The 26,385-nt window shown below is 51.0% G+C and overlaps 1 protein-coding gene across 5 annotated transcripts in view; it reads left to right on the top strand.

The window, feature by feature from the left end:
* HOMER2 (homer scaffold protein 2) overlaps positions 1–26,385 on the top strand; it is a 104,781-nt gene that overhangs the window by 7,609 nt on the left and 70,787 nt on the right. The window contains exons 2-9 of one of the 5 annotated variants that reach the window (XM_040642854.1): positions 2,958–3,104; positions 3,190–3,349; positions 3,966–4,052; positions 9,196–9,270; positions 9,896–9,977; positions 11,306–11,454; positions 11,773–11,891; positions 13,827–13,982. Coding sequence is in view for 1 of the 5 variants with exons in the window: in XM_040642852.1 (XP_040498786.1) it covers positions 16,007–16,011 (5 nt within the window). In the remaining 4 variants the exon portion in view is untranslated. Of the gene's footprint in view, positions 1–2,947; positions 3,105–3,189; positions 3,350–3,965; positions 4,053–9,195; positions 9,271–9,895; positions 9,978–11,078; positions 11,100–11,305; positions 11,524–11,772; positions 11,892–13,826; positions 13,983–15,890; positions 16,012–26,385 lie in introns of those variants that run through there. The other 4 variants (XM_040642853.1, XM_040642855.1, XM_040642856.1 and 1 more) reach the window with 4 other exon arrangements.

The following is a 26,385-nucleotide window of genomic DNA, read 5'->3' as shown; positions in this document are numbered from 1 at the left end:
AATGAAGTCCTTGGTGGTAGGGAGCGCTTTTTCAGGCCCTCCAACAGTCCTCCCCTTCTGCCCTCCTCTCCCCTCTGCAATCCCCTGCTGATCTGGACACCCGTAAAGGTCCCCAAACCTTCCTGACAGCTCTGTCCGCCTCCCCCCTCCCCTGGGTCAGGCAGGAGGAGCTTCTGGGTGGGGTTCCTGAGGAGGTCTTGCTCAGAGCTCTCAGCTGCTGCGACGCTTACTCTCTCTGCCGTCAGTGTGTGCAGGGCTCTGCCCCTGACCTCTTCTCATCCTCCACGCTCTTCATGGGAATTGTGTCTGTTCCTGTGGCTTCCGCCAGCCCCACATGCTGGAGCCTCTGCCGCTGAGCCCCGGGGTCCCGCCGACACAGGTGCTCTTCACGAATGCTCTTCTGTCCTCCCAGGTGCCGTTCTGGCCTGCTCGGTCTAGCCCACCAAACCTGTACCACAGGGTTCTAGTCTACTGAAATAAATGCTCCCCTGTTTAATTTGCAGGATTTTTCATTTTATTTTACTATCCAGTAACTGTTGGAATCTCTGAAGTCTAGCTGTCAGCACCTCTTTTCTTCTTCCTACCCCTGCATCCTCCCGGAGATTATTCGTTACTATGGTTTCTCTTTCACAGAGATAATTTTCAAATATACATATCTGGTTCCAGCTGTCTTACCTGTCTCATTTGGTATATGAACTTAGATGTTTCTCTGTCTCCTTAAACATCTATTGTGGCTTCGGTTCCTGAATCTCTCAAATGCAGAAGTGAATACAGAGATAATTTAGTAAGTTATGGTGTATCAGTGCAATGCAGTTTTTTAACAAGACTTAATTCATTTATTATTTGAGAGAGAGAGCGCGCACATGAGAGCTGGCAGAAGTGGGGGTGGGCAGGGAGAGGGAGAATCTCAAGCAGACTCCATGCCCAACAAGGGGCTCGATCCCACGACCCTGAGATCATGACCTGAGCCGAAATCAAGAGTCGACCACTTAACCGACTGCACCCCCCAGGCGCCCCTCAATGCAATGCAGTTTTAAGCAGCTATTGAAAGTGCTTACAAACAACCATGGGTACATCGTGCCTCTCAATGCACTTCTAAATTTCCCCAAGGAGAATTCCTTTCTTTCCTAATCAGTGATGTCGTAGAGAAGAAGGTGGAAGAGAGGCAGCCATTCACTGCCACCTTCGCCAGCAACACCTGGCAGATCCCTGGAGAGTCCCCCAGAACCCTCCAGATTAGCTGTCTTCTCCCTTCCAAGTGCCCAGTTGTGAAGATAAATATGATGACCGGCCTTGAAGCAGAAGCCTCTAGTTTTTCTCTGTTTTCCTCTTCTGAAAGTACTTTTTAGACTCGGAGCTGCCTGGGAAAAGATCTTATTTTATTCATTTCCATAACCCCAAAGCACTTAGCACAGGGTGTGAAATCCAGCCTGGCATCACGGAATACTATGCAGGTGGGAAAAAGAGGAGTTCTTTTTGTTCTGTCATAGAACGAACCCCAAGGTAACTTAAGACGGGAAAGGCCAATTGCAAAGCGGTGTGTATAGAATGGTACCATTTGCATAAAGCAGGGGGAAGGGAAGTTTTAATCTCTGGGAGTGTGTGTAAGAAACCTCTGGACAGGGAACTGTGTGCTGGGGGCAGAGAGGTCAGAGGGAAGCTTTTCACTGCAAACCCTTTTGTACTTTTTCAATTTTAAACCCCTTTGAATGTTTTAGTGATAAGAAAAAATGAAATTTAAATTTAAAAAATATGTGTTGAATTTCCTTAAAATATGCAGAATAGGTAAATCTGTAGAAACAGAAAGCAGATCAGTGGTAGTCAGGGGCTGAGAGTAAGAGGGAATGGGGAGTGATTGCTTGATGGGGTCTGGGCTTCCTTTTGGGGTGATAGAAATGTCCTGAAACTGGATGGTGGTGATGGTTGCACAACATTGTGAATGTACAAAATGCCACTGAGTTGGACACTTAGTTTTTTATTGAGGTGTAATTGACATAATGCACACTTGACAATGGTTAAAGTGGCGAATTTTATGTGATTTTTGCCATAAGTATATACATATATAATTTTACATATTATATGTAATTATATTTTTGAATGAGCAAATGAATGAATGAATAAAATGCCTATTATATTTACAGACTTACATTAGATGGCCTTTTTGTGTAATGAGATGTCCCTGCTTTGTAGTTTTTTTTTTTTGAGTAATCTCTACACCCAACGTAGGGCACAAACTCGTGACCCCAACATCAAGGGTCTTAAGCTCTACCAACTGAGCCAGCCAGGCACCCCTGCTTTGTAGAGGTGTTTAAATTTCCCAGATTGCCTCACAGATATCCTTCTTAGAGTTGATTCATTGCTTTGTGGTTTTAAAGAGACTAAACTGCTTTTCCCAGAACTGACCTGGTAAGCTCATTCTCAGCCAGAATGCGATCTTAAAGAAGGTAAGTTTCTTATCTGAGATTGACTGAAGTTGGGCAGGATGTGCTTAGAGTTCCATTCCTGNTCAAATGTTTTCTGGAGGGTTTCTGAGGAACCCCTTTGCCAGCTGTGACCCTCGTCGCTATGTGGCGATGGATGTCAGTCCTGAAATGACAGATGATTGAAATCCTAATTTGAGAGACCCCAGTTTTGTGCTGGAACTCTCCAGCAAGAGTGTCTCCATTCTCTCTCCTGGTTATTAGTATAGTAGCCATGCCTCCTGGTCCGAGGGGTCGTGTTCCAAGCCCCCCAGCGGATGCCTGGAACCACACGGAGCACCCACCCCATGCAGACGGTGATTTCCTGCACATGCGTACCTACGCTTATGCACACCTATGTGTCAGACACAGCAGGAGATGAAAACAATAACTCACCTAAAATAGAACAATTATAACAATACATTGTAACAAAAGTTATGTCAATGTGGCCTCTCTGTCAAAATACCTTACTGTGATATTTCTTCTTCTTCCCCTGAGGATGTGAGATGATAAAGCGCCTACGGGAGGAGAGGACAGGAGGTGGGCGATGCAGGCATGTGTCCGTGACGCAGCGTCAGGCTGCTGGGGACCTGGGACTGTGTCAGGAGGACGGTTGTCTGCTTCTAGACCTCGGGCTGACTGCAGGTAATCGAAACCCCAGAAAGTGAACAGTGGGCAGATGGGGGGAAGCTACTGTATCTTAACTTCTCCCCGTCTTTGCTTAATGCAGCTCCGGATGACCGTCTTTCTCCCTCTGGGGACTCCTCAGCAGCACGCACCTCCCCACGTTGCCCAGACTGCCCTCGCCGGTCATCAGCCGCCTCAGAGAGGGGTGACGGGCACTCGAGCCATTGCAAGTTACAGCTGAGGCTGTCTAAAGGAATTTTGAGGTTTGACTCTTTCCCCTTTTTCTCCTCTACTTTCTCCCCCCTTTTTTGTATTTATAATGTGGACCCACGTAAGCACATATTTCTGGGTGACCCATCTCAAGGTTGACTTGATTCAGTTCCTCTTTTTGCACATTTTCATGACTGTTCCCCTTTATCCGCCGCCCATAGCCCTGGCCTGCACCTCCACATTACCACCCAGGTGCTCTGAGTTTTAGTACAACGACCGTCTTTAGTTAAATCTCATCCCCTTCCTTCGCCCTTCACTTCCGCTCTCCTCCCAATGTGCTGTGCCTTCCAAAGTGACCACTAGCTTATCTGCAGGGCCATCAACCCCAAAAGTGGGCGAGAGGACCCCCCTCCTTCAGGATGCCATGCCTCTGTGGCTGGACAGTACTAGCTCAGGGCGAGGCTTTGTCTCCTCCTTGCCACCACCTTCGTGAGAGGGTGCCCATACTGCCCATTTTACAGATGACAAACTTGAGGCCTAAGGAGGTGAGATCACACGCCTGAGCCTAATAAGGGGGTGGGGGCAAGCCCAGGTAAGGGTCCAGACAGCCTGCTCATCTAACTACCGTGCCTGTTGCTTAACCCTAAGAAGTGATTTTTATGGTTACAGAGGAGAACACATCAGAGGGGGTTGCTGTTCACCCAAGAGCTGACACAGGAGCAGCTGCTGCTTTCTTATAAGTCAAGTTGATTCCGGGTGAGAGTATCCTTTGTTTCAGCATTTCCCAAAACGTCTCCTCTGGAGAATTTAAGGTTTCGTTGTTAGTAAATTCATTTAATTTAGAAAAGATAGCATATTGCATTCACTTCTTGGAGTTTCCTGTCTATACGGACACAGTACAGGTTCTAGAAAGAGAGAGAGAAAGAGAGAGAGAGACCAGTAAAGAAATCCATTTCAGTTTCGTTCAAACCTATGCAGGATGGAAACTCTTCCTGTTGATATCCCACGGAAACACTGCTTTCTGTAAATTCTCTGGAGTGAAGATCAACATGGGGCTGTTTCGGAAACTTTGTTGTCATTTCTCTAATTTGTTTTAATGAAAACAAAGCCTTTCCTGGCTTTATTAAAAGGAAGACACTTCTGAATTTCTAGCCTGTTTTGCCATAACCCGCTCTGACCCATTCTACCCTGGAGTGGTTGTGGGAGAGGGGGGTCGTGTTTCTGTGGCACTCATAGGCCTGGGGGCCCCCACTAGAACAGCCTGAACGTGAGTCAGCCTCTGGGCTTCAGGGTTCCTTCGGCTGGCTTGCATCAGAAGGGCCCCGAGGTGAAATTTCAGCTGTGATGATATGGTTGGTGTCCAGTGTCTCCCTCTGTCAACGCTGACCTCAGATTTGGTAGATAGAAGCTTCCAGACTTATTTCCATGTAATGACCCAGCTGGGTCTAAAGGTAGAGTATGATGTCACCAGCTGTCTGTAGTCATTCCCTAATTAATACCTGGCCATGACTACCTGGCTCTTTTGTTCTAAATTGGGACTATATCTCATTGTCATCCCTCAACTGTGGGGAGCCAAGCCAGGGGATGGGGCTGCCAGAATTTAGGATCATCCAAGGCCTTCGGCACAGAAGAAGAAATGAGAGGCAATATATGGGCCCTGCATTCAGGATGTTGGGAGAGGAAGGGCCAAGCGTGCAGAGGCAGCAGGCCCAAGGGAGTCTTGGGGCCCAGGAGGCCGGGAGGGCTTGGGAAAGCAGCGCACTGGTCTGACTAGCTCTTGGGAGCATAAAGTAAGTCTGGCTGGGAGCCTTTATCTTCACAGCCCCAGGCGGCCAGGTTGGCCCCGTCTTGCTGATGGAACATTCTAGTTCATTCTTTCCCAAATTTGTCTTTCATAAGAATCACCCCAGGTACTTATTAAATATGCAGATTCCCATACCCCACCCCCAGAAAGTACTGATTTGATCTGTTTAATGAATGCTCTGAGAGATCTGTGTGATGGGAAAATAGTCTTCTGGTTGTTCAAGGGATCTTACTCAGGAGTAATGGGCACGGTCCATGCCTCCAAGTGATTTTGTTTGCTGTCAGTTCATCTTTTGGCCCGAGGTGGAACCCCACAAGGGTCTCACGTTCTCTCAGAAGAGAAGACAAGGGCCTCGTCCTCCTCATTTTCATCTTCGGGGGTCTTAGACACCCAGCCCCTCTGGCCAGGGCCAGCACACAGCCTGATGTCAGGCCCCATCTGGAAAAGTTTCTAGGTTTTCTCCCTCTGTGGGGGTCAGTCTTGCCCCTCTTGCTTTAGTAAGAAGTAATTTTGGAAGATGTGGTTTGATGAGCTCTTGGTGCCTGTTTGGTGTCTTTTATATTAAACTTCTTGTCTGCGCTAGTTAGCCAAGAGTATTTATAGAGCACATATAATGAGTAGAACAAGGAATAAAAACTGAATTAAACATGTCCCTACCCTCTGGGCATTGAAAAAGTTGTTTGGATTTGGGATAGTGGAAAAGTTCTGGAGATGGATAGTGGTGACGGTTGCATGACACTGTGAATGTGTTTAATTTCACTGAAACTGTACACTTAAAAATGATTAAAATGGTAAATTTTATGTGACATATATTTTGCCACAATTAGAAAAAAAAAACAAAAACAAAAACAAAAAAACCAACTTGCCCAGGAGATGATATACCCAAGAAACAACCGGAGAGGATTTTGGAAAGTGATAAACCAGCAAATGTAAAGAAGCAGGTGAATTGAAAGGGGATACTTGAGTAAAGAAAACCACTCAGGCAGCTTTTGTGTTGGTTTTGAAGGAGGTTAGGGATCCCAAGACTGGGGAGTGTTGCAAGTGAAAGTTTACACAGAACAGAAAGCGAATTTCTAAAGGGGAGGCTCTGGCGCAGAGGCAGCCCTCATACTACTCACCAGCCTGGGTCTGGAAGTGTTTGCTGGGGAATGAAAAGAAATGATGGGGACATCTTCTTGGCTGGGTGGCCTCTTGCCTCGAAAGAGTAGAGAAGTATTATCTAGATTCCAAAGGATTTTCTGCTATCTGGTATTATAACGCTGGCATTAGGGGAAGGAAACTCTGGAGACCCACCCCCAGGGGCGGGCTGTTGGAGAAATGGTTAGAAATGGCCAGAAGAGGTGTACTTCTTTTTGGACCCACCGCCAGCTCACCCATGTCTGTGCTGAGCAGCATGGGAAAGAGCTGGAGGTGGGTCTTGGGGCAGAAACCAGCTCTTGCAGGGAGTCCAGCACAGGCGAGGGCTTTGTGGAACTCACATAGCCAAAACCCACCAAGCAGTGACAGGAAGCAGGAGGCTTTCAGGAAAGGTGTAACTTACCACAAGGACCCCAGATTTGCAGGGAGGCCTCACTTAGAACAACTGGTGGGTGAGCTGAGCTTTATTGGAGGTGGAGATGCTAGGAACCAGAGCCACCGTGGCCTCCCAGATGGGGCTGGGGAAGGGATGGGGAGTGGGGCTGTGTGTCTGATGCGCTCCCCAGGCCAGCTGGGCCATCTGGGCGAGTCTGGCTCGTAGTAGGTGTTCGCTGACTATTGGCTACACTGAAATGAATTGAGAACCCACTCGTGTCTATTTTGTAGGATTTGCTTTTTTGTTTGTTTGATTTTGTTTTCTAGTAAAGAGTTGTTTCTTTTTTTAAAAATTTAAGATATTTGATTCAGCTAAATCAAGCTGAAGAGGGTTGAGCCACATCTAGAAGAGGTGGCCCCCTGGGTGCCAAGGGCCACTCATTCATCATCCAGGCTCCCCTCCCTCCCCTGGTGATTCAGCCTATGCCTTCCCAGCCCCACCTCTGCTCCATCAGCGTCGGTGTGCTCCGCCTGGAGTCCTGCCTTGGGGACGGCCCTGAGTCCCCCTTCCACACTCCATTCCTGCCATCTCTGACTACCCACTGAACATCTCCTCTTGCTTGTCCCTCCGTATCCTGCATCTCAGGAGGTCCCAAATCGCACCGACCATCTCTCCTCTCTGCTCTGTGGCTGCCCCCTCTCCCTCTGGGCTTCCTTGTACCCCAGAGAGGCATCACCCTCTACACGATGTCTCCAGCTAGGACCCTTCTTAACTCATCCTTGGTCCTGTGGAGTCCGCCTCAGACATGGCTCTGGAGTCTCGCCTCACCTGTCTGAGCCTGCCCCACCCAAGCTGTTCTAGTGTGCAGACAGGCACCTCTCTGTTCCGGGCTGCCGCCAGTCAGAGGCAACTGCCATGTGAGCCCAGCTCCCTTCAGAGAGAGTGAGCAGGCTTTAGGATTAATTGCTTCTGCCCTGTACTCAGATGGGGCCCCGCACCTCCTTGGCCCCACAATTTCCTTGGGTTTCTTAGTTCCCCTCCAGAGCCCCAAGTCTCAAGAAAGCCCAGCCAATGAGCTTGGATATGTTCTTTTTTGTCCCTCCCGCACCTGGACTCCTGGGGCTCCGTGCCTCGCATGTAGCGCTCTTTGAGCGTCATGAGGCTTAGAGCAGTGGTTCAAAACCCTGGTTGCGCACGGGGATTGCTTGGGGAGTTTACGAGATTACGGAGGCCTGGGCACCAGCCGGGCCAATTAAATCATCCTCTCTGGAGGTGGGGTGCTGGCGTTGGCATTTCGTCAATGCTCTCTGGGTGATTTCACTCTCTAGCCCAGGTTGACAATGACAGGTTTACAGCACGTCTTTCCACTCTTTCTGTCTTGGGTGGGGGAGGGTGTCTCAGAATTGTGCATTCTGCAGCTCCCCAGACTGGGTCTTTCAAGTTCTTCCCCAGGAATAGCTTAACTTGGAATGATTCTATCATATCTTTCACTTTTATCTAGCAGTTTATCCCTCTACTTTGTGTCCAGCTCTGGAAAACAAATAATCGTGTGTTCATGGTGGGCATCTGTTATTGTTGGCCAGTCCCCCACATCTGTTTACTTTGTCCCAACCCTTGATTTTCCTCTGGCTGTCTCCTCCAGTCCTGACCCCAGTCCACGGTCCTCTGTGAAAAGCTGCCTCCACACCTCACTCAGGGCTGCATCTGACCCTGACTAAGCCCACCGGGGCATGTCATCCCCCTGGCCACAGGGACGGGCTCAGGGACAGGCCCGAGGCCCCAGGCAGGCCGGTCAGACACGGTGCAGCTCAATTCTAGGAGTGCAGTTTGAATCATTGGGAAATTTACTCATTTCTTGCTACATATGACTGCGGGACCAGCCCTGGGAAGAGAGCCGACCTAGGAACAGAACGCAGCAAGGAAGACCAAGAGAGGGACCCGGCCCTCAAAGATCACTGTCTTACAGGGAGACTCACCCGCCAAATCATCCCAAAGGCACAGTAAAGGTGATGGGGTGCTAGCCAGGGCAGCGCAGCAGCAGAACCCAGACAGCCCTGGGGTGCCTGCGGTTGGCTGGGCTGCCCGTCTGCTCATTTCCAGTTTTGCCCCTCGTAGCTGAACTCTGCTGGGAAACAGCCAGGGAGGTCCGTCCTCTCCTCAAGTTTCTTGGACTGTTGGATGACTGACCCCTCCGCCCAGAAGCTGTAGCTTTCCAGTGCCACAAGAACTCCGTAGTCCCCCTCTTATTTCAGGCTCCCGCCCCTTTCTGGAGGCTAACCAAGGTACCTCCTCTCCCTTCCCAGCCTTGGCTGAAACCTGTCCTAACAAAATCCTGCCCACAGTTTCTGCCTCTCTAGGCCATTCTCCCTGCTGCTGCCAGAGGATCTAAGATGCTAATCTGATCATGCTTCAAAACTTGTACTTACTCCCTGTGGCCCTGAGAGTCATGTGTCCCCAAGATCGTTCGGTGCGGTCCCGCCTTACCTCTCCTGCCTGGCCACTGCATACACTATTGAGCCAACCATGTGGACATGGCTATCGTTCTGGGTGTGAGTCACGCCCTGGTGCTGGTCTGTTTGCAGGAATTGGCTTTCTCCCCCAAACATCCTTTACGATCCAGCTGGGATGTTCCACTTTTGGAGCCTAAGCCAGGCAAGGTCAGTATCTCATGGAACTTTGTACCTCAGTTACACTTTGCATGTTAGGTTGTTTGGAATGGGTGCTCAGTGAAGGTAAAATGAATGAATGAATGCTTTCAGAATCGCCAGCAGCAGCTAGGACAGACGGACTTAGGAGAGCCCTGGATGGGAGAGTAGAGGGTCATAGGAAACTGTGGAAACTGCTGGAAACTGGTGATAGCTCACCTTCCTAGGGCAGGTCCTCGGCTAGATTGGGAACAGAAGGGCCTGGCGCTGGTGGTCCCATATCACCCTGGTGTCATCTTAAGGAGCTGGCCCCTCGTCTTCTTGAACCCTCGGGTGCCTTGCAGAGGAATCCTGACACTATGGAGAGTTTGGGACATAGGTTTGCAAAGCATTCCCAGGTGGGAAGTGTGTGAGCTGTTTCAGACATTCTCAGAATCCTCGGCCGACTCTACTAAATTGTAGTATGTGGACTACATAAATAGCATAGCAACACTATTCATTCAGTTACAATAAACCATGAAAATATCACGTTGGTCCCACCATGAAAGCCAGTAATGATAATGGCACCTATAACGTATTAAGAAGGTACTGCTCCAGGGACTGAGCTGAGCACTTTCCGTGTATTATCTCATTTAAGCTTTTGGAAGACTTGATTGGGAGGACCACGGGGTGGTCCAGTGACCAAGCTAACAGTCCAGTGAGGTCTCCTCGCCTTGCAGGTGAGTGCACAGAGGCCGGAAAGCTTGCCCACCGTCCCGAGATGGTCCGCGGCACAGCCGGCGCGAGGCCCAGCTCTGTCTGACTCTGGTGTTGGTGCTTCCCCCCATACTCCGTCTGCTGTTCCTGAACCAGACTTTTCATGTTCTTTACGTCCAGGCCTTGGCCACACGCACTGATAGTTTTTGCCTAACCAGAGTCCCGACACAATGAGAATGGTAACCTGGATTACTGTCCGAACTGAACTTCATAGCAAAACACACACCCGGTTCCTCACCAAGTCCTGTGGAATCAACCCCCAAATACGTGCCTGATCTGTAATCCACCTTCCTTCAGCTCTGCCTTATTTTTTGCCTGAGCTTCTGCTGAGCCTCTTAACCGGTCTCCATGTCTTTACTCCTGCCCCCTTCTTACCTCTCCTCCCAGCAACCAGGCTGATCTTTGAAAAGGGTAAACGAGATCCTAGCATTCCCCGCCTGCCAGTGCACTTGGACAAATCCAGAGCCTGAGCCAGGACTCGGGCCCCCGTATCCTTCTCCCACCTTGTCTTGTGACTCTTGAAACTCACCATGTTCGAACCACCCTGACCTTCCAGTTCCTCCCAACTTCCCGCTTCTTGCCCAGCTCAGAGCCTCTGATGTCCCCTCCGCCTGGGACCTCGGGCTCCATGCCATCCCTGCCAGTGCCTCTTCAGAGGCCGTTCCTGCCCACCCTTCTCAACCTAAATTAGAACTCTTCTATTCACACAGATCACAGTTTATATATTGTGTGATTATATGACTCATATTTTCCACCCAAATTTATAATTCTGTGATGGAAGGATTGTGTCTCTCTTGCTGAGCACTCTATCCCTCTATGCCTAGCACACATCAGACACACAGTAGGTGATCGATATTTGCCAAAAGAATAAGTATTTTTCTATGTTACTATATGGTCTTCACAGATATCATCTAGTAGCTGATAACCCCTGATAGTTCTCCATTTAATTAAGGGCTTTCCTGAGACATTTGTTTCCTATGTCGAGAAATGACCTTGTAGGGTCAGAAGGAAAAAATATTCGAAGTCCCTGGATCTGCAGTATCAGAAATCTGAACACACTAATAATAACATCATCCATGTACATGGTAAGCCTAATTGTGCTGTTGAGAGAAAAAATATATAGAGATTACAGGTTTCAAAATCAATGGAGTGGGTTGTGGGCAGCACTGCTTTTAAAAATAGAACAGAAGGGACAACGTTGAATGCTTTGCGGTTGAGAGGATAAGAATTGTTCTGTATAACTTTGATATATATGAAATATATATAAAACTTTTGTTTCCATTTTATATAGATAGGTATCTGTGGAGAACGTTGAAGCCGGGCCTGGGTTGTAGGGTCAGATGTACTTCTCACTGCGAGTTGCATGGAAAACCACGGATACTGGCGGCTGGCTTTGGGAGTCTTGCATACCACGTCAAGCCCCCGCTATCACCAGATGGGGTACTTGCTCAGAGCTCTGCACGCTCACCTTCCCGCTGTGGCCAATGACGAGACGGCATGCAGGATTTGGTATACAGGAGACTCCCAGGGCTACTTTCTTTTTCTATAAACTTTTTATTTCATACCAATTTTCGATTTACAGAGAAGTGGTAAAGATAATGCCTAGAGCTGTTGCACACCCCTCACTGAGCACCCCCACTGTCAGCGTCTTACGTTACCACGGGGACGTGTAGCACAAGGAGCCAGCATAGCCCGTTGCTAGTCACTGAACTCCAGACTTTCTTCGGATCTCACCGGGTTTCCTTCTTTCTCTTCCAGGACCGAGTTCAGGATCTCGGATGCATTCAGTCATCACGTCTGCTGGTTCTCCTCTGGTCTGTGAGAGTTTCTTGGTCTTTCCTTCTTTTTCATGACCTCGACGGAGGAGTACTGATCAGGTATTTTGTAGGATGTTCCTGAATGTGGATTTGTCTGGTGTGTTTCTCATGATTTGACTGAGGTTATGGGTTTAGGGGAAAAAAGACACCATGCAGGCGAAGTACACGTCTCGTCCCACCCTATCAGAGGAGGCGGGACACCAACGTGGCTCATCACTGATGATGTTAACCTTGATCACTTGGTCAAAGAATGGTCTGCTGGGTTCCTCCACTGTGAAGTTACCATTTTTCCCTGTCCGTACACTGTGCTTTCAAGGCAAATCACGAAGACACAAAGACCTACTCTGAAGGGAGTGGGGGAGTGGAGCGTCTCACACTCTACCTCCTGGAGGGGGAGTAGCTACACCTCTCTTTTGGAAGTCTTCTGTAGGGAAGATTTGCCTCTTCTCCACTTACTTAGTTGACTTTTTAAAAAATTTTATTTATTTATTTGAGAAAGAGAGAGAGAGCACAGAGGGAGAGGGAGAAGCAGACTCCCCACTGAGCAGGGAGCCTAATGGGGACTCGGTCCCAGGACCCTGGGATCATGACCTGAGCTGAAGGCAGACGCTTACCTGACTGAGCCACCCAGGCGCCCCCTTAATAATTTAAGTATGGACTGATGTATCTTTGTTTCTTATTTCGCATCACAATCCTAATCAGTGTCATTTCTCTTCATGCTCCAAGTATCCGCTTTGGCCACTGGGAGCTCTTTCAGTGGCTCTTTGTGTCGCCGCCCTTCCTTACTTTCTGGTACAGCAGTCTGCTCTAGCTCGTCTTGTACCTACCCTGCCCTGGACTGAACTCGGCCATTTCTCCAGGAGCTAGGTCTTGAGAGGCGGGAAGTCAGAGTGGCGGAGTGCTGCTGTCTCAGGCACAGAGCGCACAGTGCTTCTCTGCCGAGGCAGCTCCGGGGAGTTCGCAGGCCGTACAGAGGAGGGGGCGCGTGTGAAGCTGCTCCCTGTTTCCTTGGTTCCTCAGCTCCCTGCACCTGCAGCTCTCTGGTGGGCCCCCACGGTCGTCTGATCTGCCCTGGTCAGAGTGCAAAACATTCCTCAGGCTGACTGTCCATTCCCGGAGATCCGATTCTGGAAGCCTCTGCTGCCCACACAGAATAGCAGGAATTCTGAGTTTGTGCTGGTCAAGTTCTGGCTTCCCAGACTCGTGGGGGTGTCTCTGCCCCGCCCACTCCCAACTCTGGGTCTATCCAAACATCCCCTTTGACCTTCCTGAGGCTGATGTTTCAAAGTTGTCTTTCACTCCACCTGCCCTTGCTCGTGCAGGTTCAGTAGGCATCCTTGCTTCCTGGAGAAGAATGTAACCCCACCCCCTCTGTCAGGTTTCTCCTCTAGACCCTCCTCTCCCCTCCAAGGCTCAGGCCTCTGCCTAGGACTGGACCCTGTGCTCTCCCGCTGTCTGCAGGACCTCCCTCTCCCCACCCCCATCTTTAGTCTGGTGCCCCCCACTGGCACCTCTTGCTCAGCCTAAAAGGATACTCAAGTCTCAAAAGGATATTCAAGTCTCCTGGCCCTGCCTCAGCCTCCAGTCAGCACAGAACCTCTCTCCCCTTCACCACAGTTAGCAGTTGAACAAAGAGACTTGGCCCATCCTTTTTCTTGACAACTGGGCCACACAGAGCCTGTCGCTGGGAGATTTTTCACAGAAAAGGGGTGACAATTGGTTTTGATGGAACAGGAGGCACTGACAGGGACCTTGAGTGGCCCCACTCTCAGGCAGATCCCATGTTGACTAAGTGCTGCTGGTAGGGGCCACCCCAGGCTCTGGCTTGTCTGGGAAGGCTCCCGAGAGGCAGCACCCAATCCAGGCCTGGAGTTGGGGTTGAAGGAGAGGTGGGAAGCCACTCCCCACAGGTCTTCCAAAGTTGCTGCAAACGAGGGGTTTCTGTTTCCAAATCTTGTCTGGTCAATGCTTTTCCTTTTTACCCTCACCTTGTAGGGAGGGCCTTTGTCCAGAGGAACAGCCACTTTGTTCTTGGAATGTCGAGCCTTCTGTGGGCTCACACCTGCAGCATCGCCCTGCTTCCCACTGACTGGGAAGCAGCCCAGGTGATTCACCAGCTCCACCTGTTTTGCCTCACTGCATCCTCCCAAGGTAAGTGGGTGTGCCCTTCCCATCAGTGGAACAAAAAGAAATTCTTGTTCGGCATTTGGGAGACTGCTTGGCCCCACCGCACAGTGAATCTGATACCCCACTCCAGCCAAGCTGGCCTCTGCCAGCCACTGCCTCTGCCACTATTCCCTGTGCTGACTTCTGCCTTCGACACTGCTGAGGACAGCCCTCACCCCCACCCCTGGTCTTTGGAATGCAGCTGGTGATAGATCCGTCTCCTCCGGGACCAGATACCTGTCCTGGCTCTGAACAGACTCCCTTGTGCTTACAGACCCTGGCCAGTTGTGTGTGTCTGTGGCCTGGCTGATGCTAATTCATTCATTCAACAGGTGTTTATGGAGGACGTTCAGGCACAACTTTAGGCACTGGAGATACAATGATGAACAAAAAGATACGGCTTCACAGAGTCTGCAAATGTGCCTGGGAGATAGATATTAAACTAGTAATTTCACAAATATCTATTGCAAATAATAAGTGCAGAATGGGAGTATAGGAGTTCACAGTTTGTCTAGGGCATTAAGTAAAGTTTCCACAAGGAAGTGACAGTTTAACTGAGATCTGAAGAGTGAGTAGGAATTGACTAGGGGTGACACAGACAGGAGAGGAGAAAATCTTCCCAGAGGGAGAGAATAGCATGTGCAAAGTTCCTGGGGCTGAAAGAGGGATGGTCGGTTGGCTAAGGGCAGGCAGAGGAGAAGAAGAGAGAAAAGGCTGGAGAGGACAGTGGAGACACCATGGGGCAGAGTCTTGAGGCATGTTTAGTATCTTGGTCTGTATCCTAAGGACAGTGGGAAGGAAGCCACTGTGACATCAGATTTGTAATTGAGAAAATTACCACAGTGTGAAGTACAGGGGGTGGGTGCCTCCCCCCTCCTCCCCTGAGGAGGCCTTGGTGGTTAGCAGGTAAACTTGTGGTCCCAAAAGAGATGAGGGTAGGTTTGAGATGGTGGCCCTACTTCATATGCTTGTTTCTTTACTTTTTTTTTTTTTTTTTTTTTAACTCTCCTGAAATGGCAGGTCTATGTGGGCAGTGTGTTCTCAGCAGAAGATCATCTGGTGAGGCCCTCAGGGGCGGAAGGTTAGCTTAGTCCCAGTGCCAGCCTCTGGTAGGGAATCAGAACATGCTGTGTGGACAGGGGATTCAGGGACTGCGCTTCTTTAAGTTCTTCTTCTTGCTATCTCAATTTCCCTTGCTCTAAGAATAAAACCAAGCTTAATTAAGCCTCCTTAAAAGCTATTACGCTCTAATTGGGAGCCCAGTCCCATCATTACCCCGGGAAGAGCCCAGAACACCTGCTGCAGGTGCAGTATTCTTCCTGCCACGTTGGCTTCCCGAAATTTCATGGCGGCGGGTACCCTGAGCCATCGAGCCTAGCAATGGACAGAGAAATGAAGGTGGGCTTCACGGAGGGGCATGACCGTGCCCATCTCAGGTTCTGGGAACCTGAGCTCGGGTCTGAAAATGTGACCTTGGGCCACTCACTTCCCCCGCCGGGTCCTCAGTTCCCTCATCTGCAATCGTAGGATGGCCCCAAAGTCCCTTCAGCTGCGAGTGCGACTCTCGATCCAGCAGGCGGGATGCCCTCCCGGAGGCCCTGCGCCAAGCCCCCACGGGCCGGCCGGGGGCGGGGCGCCCCCACGCCGCCCGCAGCGGGAAGGGGGCCTCCGGGAAGGCTGGCGGAGAGCGCGCGGCCGCGCCCCCCGCCCCTGGCCGGGCGCCGCGGCCGGGGGCCCCGAGGTTACGTAAGGAGCCGGCGCGGGGAGCGGGGCGGGGCGGGGGCCGAAGCGCAGCCGCCCAGCCCCCGCCGGCCCACCCCCCGCCCGCCCGCGCCTGGCGGCGGCGGCGGCAACAGCGGCAGCCGCGCAGCCCCGCGGAATGGAGCGGCGCCGGGGCTGAGCCGGGCGCGCACGGGCCGCCGCATGTGCAGCGCGGGGAGCGGCTGCGGAGCGCGCGGGGAACGAGCGCCAGAGGGCCCGTCGGAGCGGCCGGCGGAGCAGCGCCGGAGATGGGGTGAGTGAGCCGGCTCGCGCCGGAGCGGCCGCGACGCGTCCCCGGCTCGGAGCCCCCCGGGGGCCGGCGCCCTCTGCCCGCGCGCCCCCTCCCTGCGCCGGGGGCCGGGGGCGAGCGGGCGGCCGGCGCCTGCCAGCCCGAGGGGCTGCCGACCCCGCGCCCTGCGCCCTCCGCTTGGGCGCGCAGGTCCCCGGCAGGGGCAGCCTGGCCTTGGCGCGGACTTTCTGCCCCGCGCCCGTGGCCCTCCGCCTCCGAGCCGGCCCCGGCGCGCGGCAGCGGCGGGGACGGCGGTCCAGGGCGCGATCAACTCCCGGGCCTGGGTTTGCGAGTGTGAGAAGCAGTTTGTCGTCCTCCACGACTGGGTTTATGACCAGCAAAATGGAAATAGAAGTTTCGTGCAAAGGGAACAGCCGAAATAATCATGACCCCCCCTCCCCAACTCCCCTCCCGGAGCGTAGGAATAGTGGACTTTGACTCCGCTTTGAGACGGACCAGGGTGATGGAAGTATGGAAGGAGCCGGGGTGAGGCTCCAGTCTTCGACATACGGAGTAAGATGCTCAGGGGAGAAGTTGAAATACTCTGTCCAAGTGACTAATGCTTGGGAGTATATAAAGTAATTTAAAAAACAGGATTAATTTCTCCTTGGCGTCTCTGAACAGTAGGCGCCGTGAGTCAGGGAGCCACTGTGCTAACACGATTAACTCCTTACATCTGCTCAGCCGATGGGAGCACGTGGTGAGGTGCTTCCTCCTTATTCCGGGAACAGTTATTATGCCCATTTTACAGATGAGAAAACTGATGCCTTAAGTGGTTCGGTGACTCTCCCCAGGTTGGGCAGCCAATGAGTGTTTGTAGGACATTTCGTGCATCCGCTGAGGGGAAGCCACAGCCTGACAGCGGCCACAGGGGTGGGTGGGGGGGGGTCAGTGAACCTGAGTTCCTGGATCTCTGTGTCCCCTGCTGCTGTGCTTAGCGCCGTTCAGACAGTTCTTCTCATGACCCTAAGACTTCTGCTGGGTGCTGGGTGGGTTTAGAGATCGTGCTTTTCTGTATGGAGTTGGGGAGGAGTGGAAAGGGCTGAGATTGTCCTGGTAGCCTGATCTAGCTCCCACCGGTCAGTGGCTCTATGGCACCTCACTCCAGGTAAGTTTCTGGAGTCATCTTACCCTGTGAACGTTATCTGTGGGGTCTGCAAGGTGTCAGGAGGAACCACAGGCAGGCTGAGAGGAATTTGAATGAAGGGAAGTGTGAGGGCTCCAGACCTCCGTGAACAGGACAGAGGGGAGAGAAAGGGGCCAAGAGATTTGCTTAAGACTTTGGTGCCAATCCGGGAGATTTCACACATAGAGAAACTGTGGGTGATTATACCAGAGGCACACTGGTGGGGAAGCAGGTTTTCTGTCACATTTCCAGTGACCTCTTGGTAGACTATGAAAGGATTGCTCTTTGTGCAGTGGGAACCTTTGAGGTTCTCAGATTTCATACTTAAAAAAAAAAAATGTACGGGGGGGGGGAGGAGTTGGCAAATGTAGGTCTCAAGATGGAAGATAAAAGGGATCTGGTAATTTTAACTCTCTGCCACCCCCCCCCACCACTGACAGCACAAAACCAACTCAACACACTTGCGTGATCAAAACCAGATACTGTAACTCTGTCGTTGAGATCAAACAGTTCTGTGGAAATGAAAATGTTTACTCAAAAGCTTAAAGAAAATGTCAGAAGGTAATTTTTGTTTGTGGAGCATCAGGGAGGAGTAGCTTGGGGATCTTGCTTGAATGGAACGTGGCGCCATTCGGTACACGTCTGTTACTCACTTCTTGTAGGTGAGGGCTGCTTCGTAACTCCTGCCTACTTCTACCAGTTTCGATATATCCCCTTCTGTAATTTATGTGAACATACATCCCATGGCTGTAAATTGAGATGGAGCTAAGGCTGGATGAGCAGTTCAGACAGAGGAGGGTGGAGGGAGCCATTTTCACCTAAAATAGAACCAATGTCATCCTTTCCGAGAGTGGAGTAGGGTGAGGGGGAAGAACAGAAGGGCAGCCAGTGGAGAACCTCCCTGTGGTCCTACAGCCCTGTTACGGCTCGACAGCGCAGCCGTGGCCAGGACTTAAGGAAAAACAAAATCTGAGTTTACTTCTTCCCCACTTAAGATGCTTTTCCTCTTTCGGACATTCACTGTTTTCCGCTTCTCTTCTGTGAAGTGTTTTGCATTAAGCGTGTGGTTTCCCCAATAAGTTTGTGTTTTCTGTCCCCGAGGCTGCCGTTTCCTACCTTCTCTCCTTAGACCTCTTTCTCCCCACACACACCTTGCCTCCCTTCACTGACAAACCAGGAGCCACAGACGGAGGAAAGCCTCATGTCCCTGCTGCCGGTCGTCCTGCGTGCAGCTGCCCTGGGGGCTTTCTTGCCACCTGTCTCAGTGGCTGGCCAGGCCTTCCTGTTGTCCCCCACTCAGGACTGTCCATCCTGTCCCCTCTTGCCTCGTCAGGCCACCTCCCTCCCTCCAGGGCCTTTCCTGTCCTTTCCCTTCCGTATACACATGGGTTTTGGTTCAGTGCTGTCCAGGTGACCTTTCCACACTGATGGGAATGTGCTGTGTCTGCATGGCCCAGTACAGCTGCCACCAGCCACATGTGGCTGTGGGGCACTTGAAATGTGTCTAGTGTGACCGAGGATCTGAATTTTTAATTTAATTGAAATAGCCACATGTGGGTAGTTGCTGCCATATTGGAGAGCTTAGCTTTAGCTTCTGTCATCTTCTCTCTCTTGCTTCTTTGCTCCCCTTCACCTGAACACATCTCAGATGATATGTCCCAAACCCACTCTCTCCATTGGTTTTCTTCTCCTACCATTCGTTACCCTCCACGCTCTGCAGTCCCACCCCCAACTGCGGGGTCCCTGGTAACCTGCGTGCTGTCAGATCTCTGTCCTTGTGTTAGTCCCTTGGGCATGTTCCTCACCAGTGGCCACTCCCTCCTCCCTGGAACAACTCCCTCATTCCCTATTCTCCCACCACCCTCCAGCTTCTGGCCACCACACTCTCCTGGTTTTCTGCTCACCTTCCTGGTTGTTCCTCTTCGTTCTCCCTGCTGTTGCTCTTCTGACCTCCGAATGGTGGGGCTGCTTAGGGACTGGACCAGCTTCCTTTGTGCTGTCGATACTCTCTTCCTATAATGTTATCCAGCCCCCACCCCACCCCTGCTGGTGACTCCCATATTTTTATTTCCAACACAGCCCTTCTTGGGGCTTCCAATTCTTGTCCATGAATGGAGCTCTTGATACCCTTTCCAGCTTCTCCTTCATCTTCTCCGTCCCAGTCAATGACCCCACCACCCAGCCTCTTGCTGATAGTGGTCCTTGCTTCTCCTCTCCCTCACCCTCCACATCGATGCAATCAGTGAGTCCCACCGTTCCACCTCCAGGATATTATCTGGTGTCCACCTGTCCTCATCATCATAGCTCCCACTCTGGTCCTGGCCACCCTTGCCTCTTTCCTGGACCGACGTCCTAACAGGTCCCCCAGCATCCAGCCTGGATATCTCCAGTCCGTTCTCCACCTGGGAGCCCGAGTGACTGGCTTTTAAAATCGCAGATCAGATCATGGGGCTGGTCAGTGCCTCATCCCCAGCTTCCCCCGTCACTCTGGCCTTCTGCTAACGTGAGCCTTGTTTCTGTTCTTGCTCTGCCTGGGGATCCTTGAGCTTGCTCTTCCCTCTGCCTGGGCTGTTCCTGCCCTGGCTCTGCAAATACTTTCCTCTTCCTCATGCTTCTGATTACACCACCAGGGTCACCTGCAGAGTCTTTGCTGAGCACCGCCATTACTTGCTAACGTAGCCACACCTTTTCGTCTGCAAGTGCTCACCACATACACCTGCAGTCATTTGGGCTTTGTTTACGTATTTATAATCTGTCTTCCCCTGTAGCATCCCACAAGGATTGAGTCTTAGCTTTGTCACCAGTATCTCTCAACACCTAGCACAGTGACTGGCACCTAATAGGCCCCCAGGATTTTTTGATGGAGTTAATGCTTGATTGTGGTGCCTTGCTTGGATGCTGGCCTGGAAGTTGTGATAATTTTTGGATTACCTTTCATATGGCTTGCTTAATTGAGGGTTGCAAGGGCCAAGAGAGAAAGAAACCACATTTGGATGCAATTTTCTTTTAATGCTAAAGCAAGCCATTTAGCTCTTATTATGACTTGGGTTAATTTTCGGGCTGTCAGCTGTCATCCGAGTATTGGGGTTGTAAATTATCTTTTTACCCGCCTGCAAAAGGTAACAGAGAAGCCAGCTTGCCCACTGTTGTGTCTTTTAGCTGATTTTGCCATTGTTTACAAACAAGATCTACTGTAGTTCTGTTTGGCTTCAGTTTACACTCATTTATTCTGTCCAGCCAAGATTACACTGCAGTGTGCGGCGGGCACAATCGTGGTTATCTGACACCTTGGGCCTTCTTTCAGTAATCTAGACTGGTTACTTTCTGTTGCTGTTCATTCCTTCCCCTCTAATTTTCCATTCCTCCTGCAAAGTAGGGGCTTTGCTCTGAGGTTCATGTTGACTAAAACAGATATCGCCTCTCAGATACATTGAGGGAACTTGTCTTTCTTGGTCCTGTCTTGGGTTTTCTAAGCTTCACTTCCTAAGGTTCGTTCTATCTGTTCATCTGTAAGGCATTTGGAAGGTCTGTTAGAGATGCAGGATGAGCAGACCTACTAGGTCACTCCTGCCCTTAAGGAGTTTGTATTTTAGAATTGGAGGTAAGCCACATAGAGAAGTACCAGCTTTACGTGTGAGTTGAAACAAAATGTTGTCATCCATAGGGTGTTGGAGGCGGTGCCAGCCTATTTGGGGCACTTAGGACAGATGCCCCAGTATGCTATAGGGAGTGCCAGGGGGCTGTTAGCATTTAGGATCACCCTCATTATGTTGGGGGCCCTTAGTGTCACCTTCTGTGCCAGAGTTGGGAAGAACTACAGTATTTGGAATAGGGCAGGCACTAAATAGCTATGTATGGCATGAATGAGTGAAGGAATAGGAATGAGTGAACACTCTTCGGGTTGACTCTTACTCTGGGGAGACGCCATCCTTCTTGTTGGAAGCAGCCCTGAAACCCCTTATCCCTGAGGGTTTGACGATGGAGTTTGACAAGGGCGCATTTGCGGTGCCTGCACAATCCCTTGAAGGAGGACTCAGAGCTGGGCAGGTGGTTTGTCAGGTGGACGTGGTGATTTGTGTAAATCATTAGCTCTCTTTTGTATAGTGGCTCCTGGGGAACTTAGAGTTAAATATGTGGTCACTCGTAGCAAATTTCTCAGACCTCATCCATTGCCCTTATTCCCCATTTCCTCTTGCAGCCCTACCCTTGTTTACCTTCACTCTTGCTCATCTACCGCTTCTTTTTTTTTTTTTAACAAAATGAAGATAGCTTTTTTCTAATTATAAAAATGCTACACGTTCATACTAAAACATAACAGCATAAAGAAGGAAGTGAAAATTACTTGTTATCCCACGTCTCAGGGATGACCTCCATCAGCAGTCCGCTGTCTTTGCAGACTTCTTCCCGTGTATCTGTGTCTCTGTGTCTACATGTAGGTCTACCTGGAACAAATGTATTTTTAACAAAATGGAATCATATCCTACATCTGTTTTGTAACATAAGTTTTGCAACTTGAAATACCTTGAGTGGACATCTTTTCATGCCAGGAACTATAAATATACACCAGCACACAAATCCACACCTAGTCCTAGGTTGTCGTTTTGCTAAAGTTCATACAGCTTTGTAAACTTGTTTGAAGGCCTTCTAGAACAAGGCAGGGTATTTGAAAAAAAAAAAAAAAAAAAGACGTTTTGACAATTCCTTAAAGCAGTCGGTTGCTCTAAATGAATTACCGAAGGAAAGAAATGCTAGAGAAACCAGCATCACAATTAACATTGGGTAATTTGCGGTGACTGTGTAATTTTGGGTGAGTCACGGCTCCTTAGTGAATCTTGGTAAGAACATCAAGGATCCATCGTTGTTGCTAAGGGTGGTTGGTGGACTAGGACCCAGCTGCTCAGATTGTTTCTGCCTGTTTGGAAGTATCAGAGCAGAGTGATTCTCCTTTCAAACCTGGAAGAGAAGGTTCTCTGCAAGCAGAAAGCACCCATGTCCCCCCTCCCCCCCCAGTGCCTCTTCTGCTTTAAAGCCCTTTGACTGGTGGGCACCGCAGTCCCTCCTTCAGAGAATTCCCTTGGCAAGAAGGTTGGTAGGGACGTATATATGGGAAGGATTGATTATATTCCCTGCTTCCGTTGTAAGGCAACTAAAACACACACAAAACCTGGATAAATCCTGTTCAGCTCAGCCAGCACAGGCATCTCAAACCTGTGGAAATAGACTTCCCTTTGGTCCATAGGGTGGGGATGGGAAGCACCTGAAAAGAAAAACTTGACTCCACCTTTCTCAAAAATGCAGTAAGCACGAAACTCCTGTGACATTGTACGTCAGTTAGGCTTCAATAATTTTTTTTAACAATGAAAAGAAAAAGGTGAACACCAGTCCAAAAACAGATTTACAATAGAGAAAAAGCATTTTTCAGAATATTAGAAATCTCAGGTGCCAAGTCCTGACCTTCTAGATCTTGAGAGTTAGGCTTTGTTTCCTTCCCCAGTGTGTCCATGTTTCTAGATGTGGTGCAGTGTTTCTGGGTCTGGAGGTGAGCACTGGAATCGTGGCACAGTTTCCTAGTGGGGTGCGCTTGCGGGGGCAGTGGCAGGTTGGGAGCCTCGCTAAACCACGAGGAAGTCTCCAGCATTTCTGCCACCGTGCGCTGTTCGTCATATGGTATCGTTCTGGTAGAATTTATTTAAATTATATTTCAAATTAGCTTGTTAGAATAAAAATATGCTTGTGGGGAACACATTTAGACATTTGTCAACGACTAGAGAGATTTAAGGGGAAAAAATTTTTTATTCACAAGCCTGGTTGATGGTCCTGTTATTATGGCTCTGGGGAATTGGGGACCATGGCATCGCCACCAGGCAAAGCAGTTAGCCTGAGAGGGGTGCGTTAAGAACCTAGGCTGGTATATAGGTGTCTCCCAGCGGAATTGAAGCTGGGTCCCAGTTGAGGGAGGGACCCTTTCTTTTTGCCTTGCCCTGGGGAGGTCACAAGTTAGGGCGGCTGAGGCTCTTTGTCCGTTGGCTCTGGGGGGTACTCTCGTCTGTGGATTATTGGGTCGGGGGTATCCACAGGGACCCAATTAGTGAGGAATATCACAGACCCTGCTGCCTGGGCACTGGATTCCTTCTGGGATCTCTAATTGGGAAGGCTTTTAATGGAGTTGTTCGGATACATGGAGAGAAGGAGAATTGCTTTGACTTCTTTGCCCCAGGGGAGGAGGGGATGGGGAAGGTCCTCATGGTGGAAAGGAATGGAGCCTGTTCTGGGAGGCTCCGAAGGGCTGGAAGAGGAGCTCCCCTAGAGCTGGCTTCCAGGCTGCTTTCAGCTGCTGCAGTTTGAGGAAGAGCTCTCTGACGCCTCCGAGTGACCGAAGAGAGAACTCTCGCCCAGTGGCTCACCTCAGGGTCACTGCGGCCACTTGTCAGGGGGGCCAGGAGGATGGTGAAGTGAAGTACAGACCCAGCTCCCCGGGCTGTGTGCTTGAACCAGGCATTTTCTCTCTCAGATGTCACTGTCTTCATCTGTTACACGCACAACGAGGGGACTGAGCGAGGGGATGAGTCTAAAGCACTTAGCACAGTGCCCAGCACCGAAGTGCTCAATGCCCCGGTGGCCGGGTTTATCATCCTTGTCATTGTCCTCGCCATCGTGTCTGCGTTGGGTGGGGTTTGGCGGGTGACCCCTGAGGAACCTTCTGGAATATGTGGTCAGGGATATCCCATTCCTCATCTTGGATTGGGCTCCCGGCCCCCCCTCCCCCCGCTTCAGTCCTCAGCTGCTTGCTCCCAGTCCCGAGCCCTGCCAGAGTCGGCTCCCTGTCACCGGGAGGCCCTGACAACATGAAGCCTGCCCTCTGCAGCCTTGCTCGTAGCACGAAACCTCTCCCGTGGTGTGGGTGCAGGAGGGTCACTGGCCAGAGGATGGTGAGGGTCAGCAGAGCCGACCCACGGATGCCAACAGGAAAGCCAGTCTGCCGACCAGTTGTTTTCACGGGGAGGTGTAAATGTGGATGACAGAATGAGGGGTTTCTCCCCGTTCTGGGCATCAGACCAAGGATTCATGTTGCCGGTCAGAGAACCCTCCATTTGATTATTCATATATTCATTCATTCATTCAAGAAATTCAAGAGACCATCCACGTTTGTGGCCCCCTGAGGCTTGCAGTCCAGTGGGGAAGGAGGACATCAGACATTACCTCAGGGATCAGTGCAGGGAATATGGGGCCGGGGGCCGTGTGGACTGTGTACCAGTAGGTTTCAGGGCCTTTTGGTTTGTGGCCCTCACCTGCTCCGCCAGACTCTTTTCTCATCACCCCCATCTCTTCCTCAGTTCCTGTATTTCTTGAGCCTCTAACCAGTGACCACCGCCTGCCCGTCGAGCGCCATCTCTGGGCCAGGCACCAGGAAGACAGGGTGTAGAACAGGGTCCTTCCCCTCCTGAGGGAGAAGGATGGTGACAGGTCATGAGGGCACTGAGACAGGCCCTGTTGTTGAAATAGGAACATGGATAAAGTGTTTTCTTCTGTGAGGGGGTGAGAAGGCTTCTTGCAGGACGTGACCTTTGAACTGGGTCTTGAAGGATGTGTAGGAGTTTCCCAGGCAGATGAGGTGGAGTTTGGGTGGGGTAGCGGGAGACATGTAGACACAGAGCACTGCCCATGCCCATGGGAAGTGGTGAGCATGGGGCCTGAGCACAGAGACCCTGAGCTCAGTCCTGGCTTACCACTCATCTGGCTGCGTGACCTGGGGCTAGGCACTGACCTCCTTTGAACGTCAATGTCCTCATCTGTGAAATGGAACAATAATAGTACTGACATCATAGGGTCATTGTGAAGAGTCGAGGAAGTGCACATTTTGATGTGCCTCAGCTGTGAGTAGTGGGCAGGGAGGTGAGGGAGAGCGTGAGGTGTACGGCCAGCTCAGGAGCACAGAAGGTTGGTGGGGGGTAAGCCTGCTGCGCCACGGTGCTGGGACTTAGTCCTGTGGGTCGCAGGGAGCCAGCCAGAGATGAGGCCGCAGGGAGGGGAGCAGGCGGTCCTGGGACCAAAGAATGAGACCTGGCCGAGGTGGTGGCAGGCAGTGAGCTTGGGGAGCAGGAGAAGACAGGGTGGGAGGCGGAAGCGTGCTGTCTACCTGGGAGTTTGGACTTCAGTCTACAGGCCAGGAGAGGACATCTTTGGGCTTGAAGACGAGAGCAATACTGGGAGCAAGATAGTTATTCCAGAGGCTGTCGCGGAGAGGGAGTGTGGAGAGTTAGTGGACCATGTCGGGAACAGAGGGGAGGAGGGGAGAGAGAAGACCAGCACAGGCGTATATGGTGTCAACCTCGCCCTGTTCAGTAAGGGATCCGAGGCAGCTTCTGGGAATACTCGAAATACAAGAAAATGGACAATATATGTCCGGCACCCTGCTGGGAAGGCTGGAGAGTCTTTCCTATAGCGTCACTAAATTGGGACACAAATGAGGCCATCACTTCATGAGACATTGGCAGTGGGGTTACTGTGTCAATATCTCACCTAACTCTCACAGTCCCCACTTTTGTGGTTGGGAAACTGGCCTGGACTGATTCAGTGATCCGAGCAGGTTCCCACAGGAAGGGGCAGAGTTTGGGAATCTGGCTTGAGTCTGGGAGCAAAACCCATGTTCTTCAGATGAACTTCCTGGGGGCCACATCCCCCATGCAAGTCATATGGCCCATGGACCCACAGCTCTTGATTGCTGGGATGAGGGAAAGGAAGAGGCTGGGTTGCCAGCCGCTCAGATGTTTCTCGATGGCATGGTGGGTGCCATTGGCTGAGGTTGGGATCACAAGGGGAAGTTCAGTTTGGGGGGGGGGCAGTTAGAGCTTAGTTTGGGTGGATATGATGAATTTCCATTGGTGGTGGATCTTTCATGGGGTGGCCTCTGTAGGGGGAAATTCGGCTCCGGCACTCAGCAGTCAGAAGAGAGCCAGAGGTATGGATTTGGGAGCCATCATCTCTGAATTTGGTCTCCCAAGGAGAGGACAGGTCAGGAAGATGACAGTGCAGCTCTGGGTCAGCTGAAGGGATTGAGAAGAAGCCAGTGGATGAGACAGAGGCCAGAAGCGTCTGAGGAAAGCAGAGGTGAGAGATGTCTTGGGAGCCAGAGGAGAGGAGGCCAAGCGGGTGGCTGCTCTTGGGGCCATGGCCTCAGAAAACTTGGAGAAAGGTGGGGACCCAAGGTGTAC

Source organism: Ursus maritimus, unplaced genomic scaffold (genome assembly GCF_017311325.1).
Source record: "Ursus maritimus isolate PB19 unplaced genomic scaffold, ASM1731132v1 scaffold_27, whole genome shotgun sequence".
In the NCBI taxonomy this organism is placed as follows: domain Eukaryota; kingdom Metazoa; phylum Chordata; class Mammalia; order Carnivora; family Ursidae; genus Ursus; species Ursus maritimus.
The sequence above is the reverse complement of the archived record's forward strand: the minus strand, read 5'-3'. Positions and strand labels throughout refer to the sequence as shown.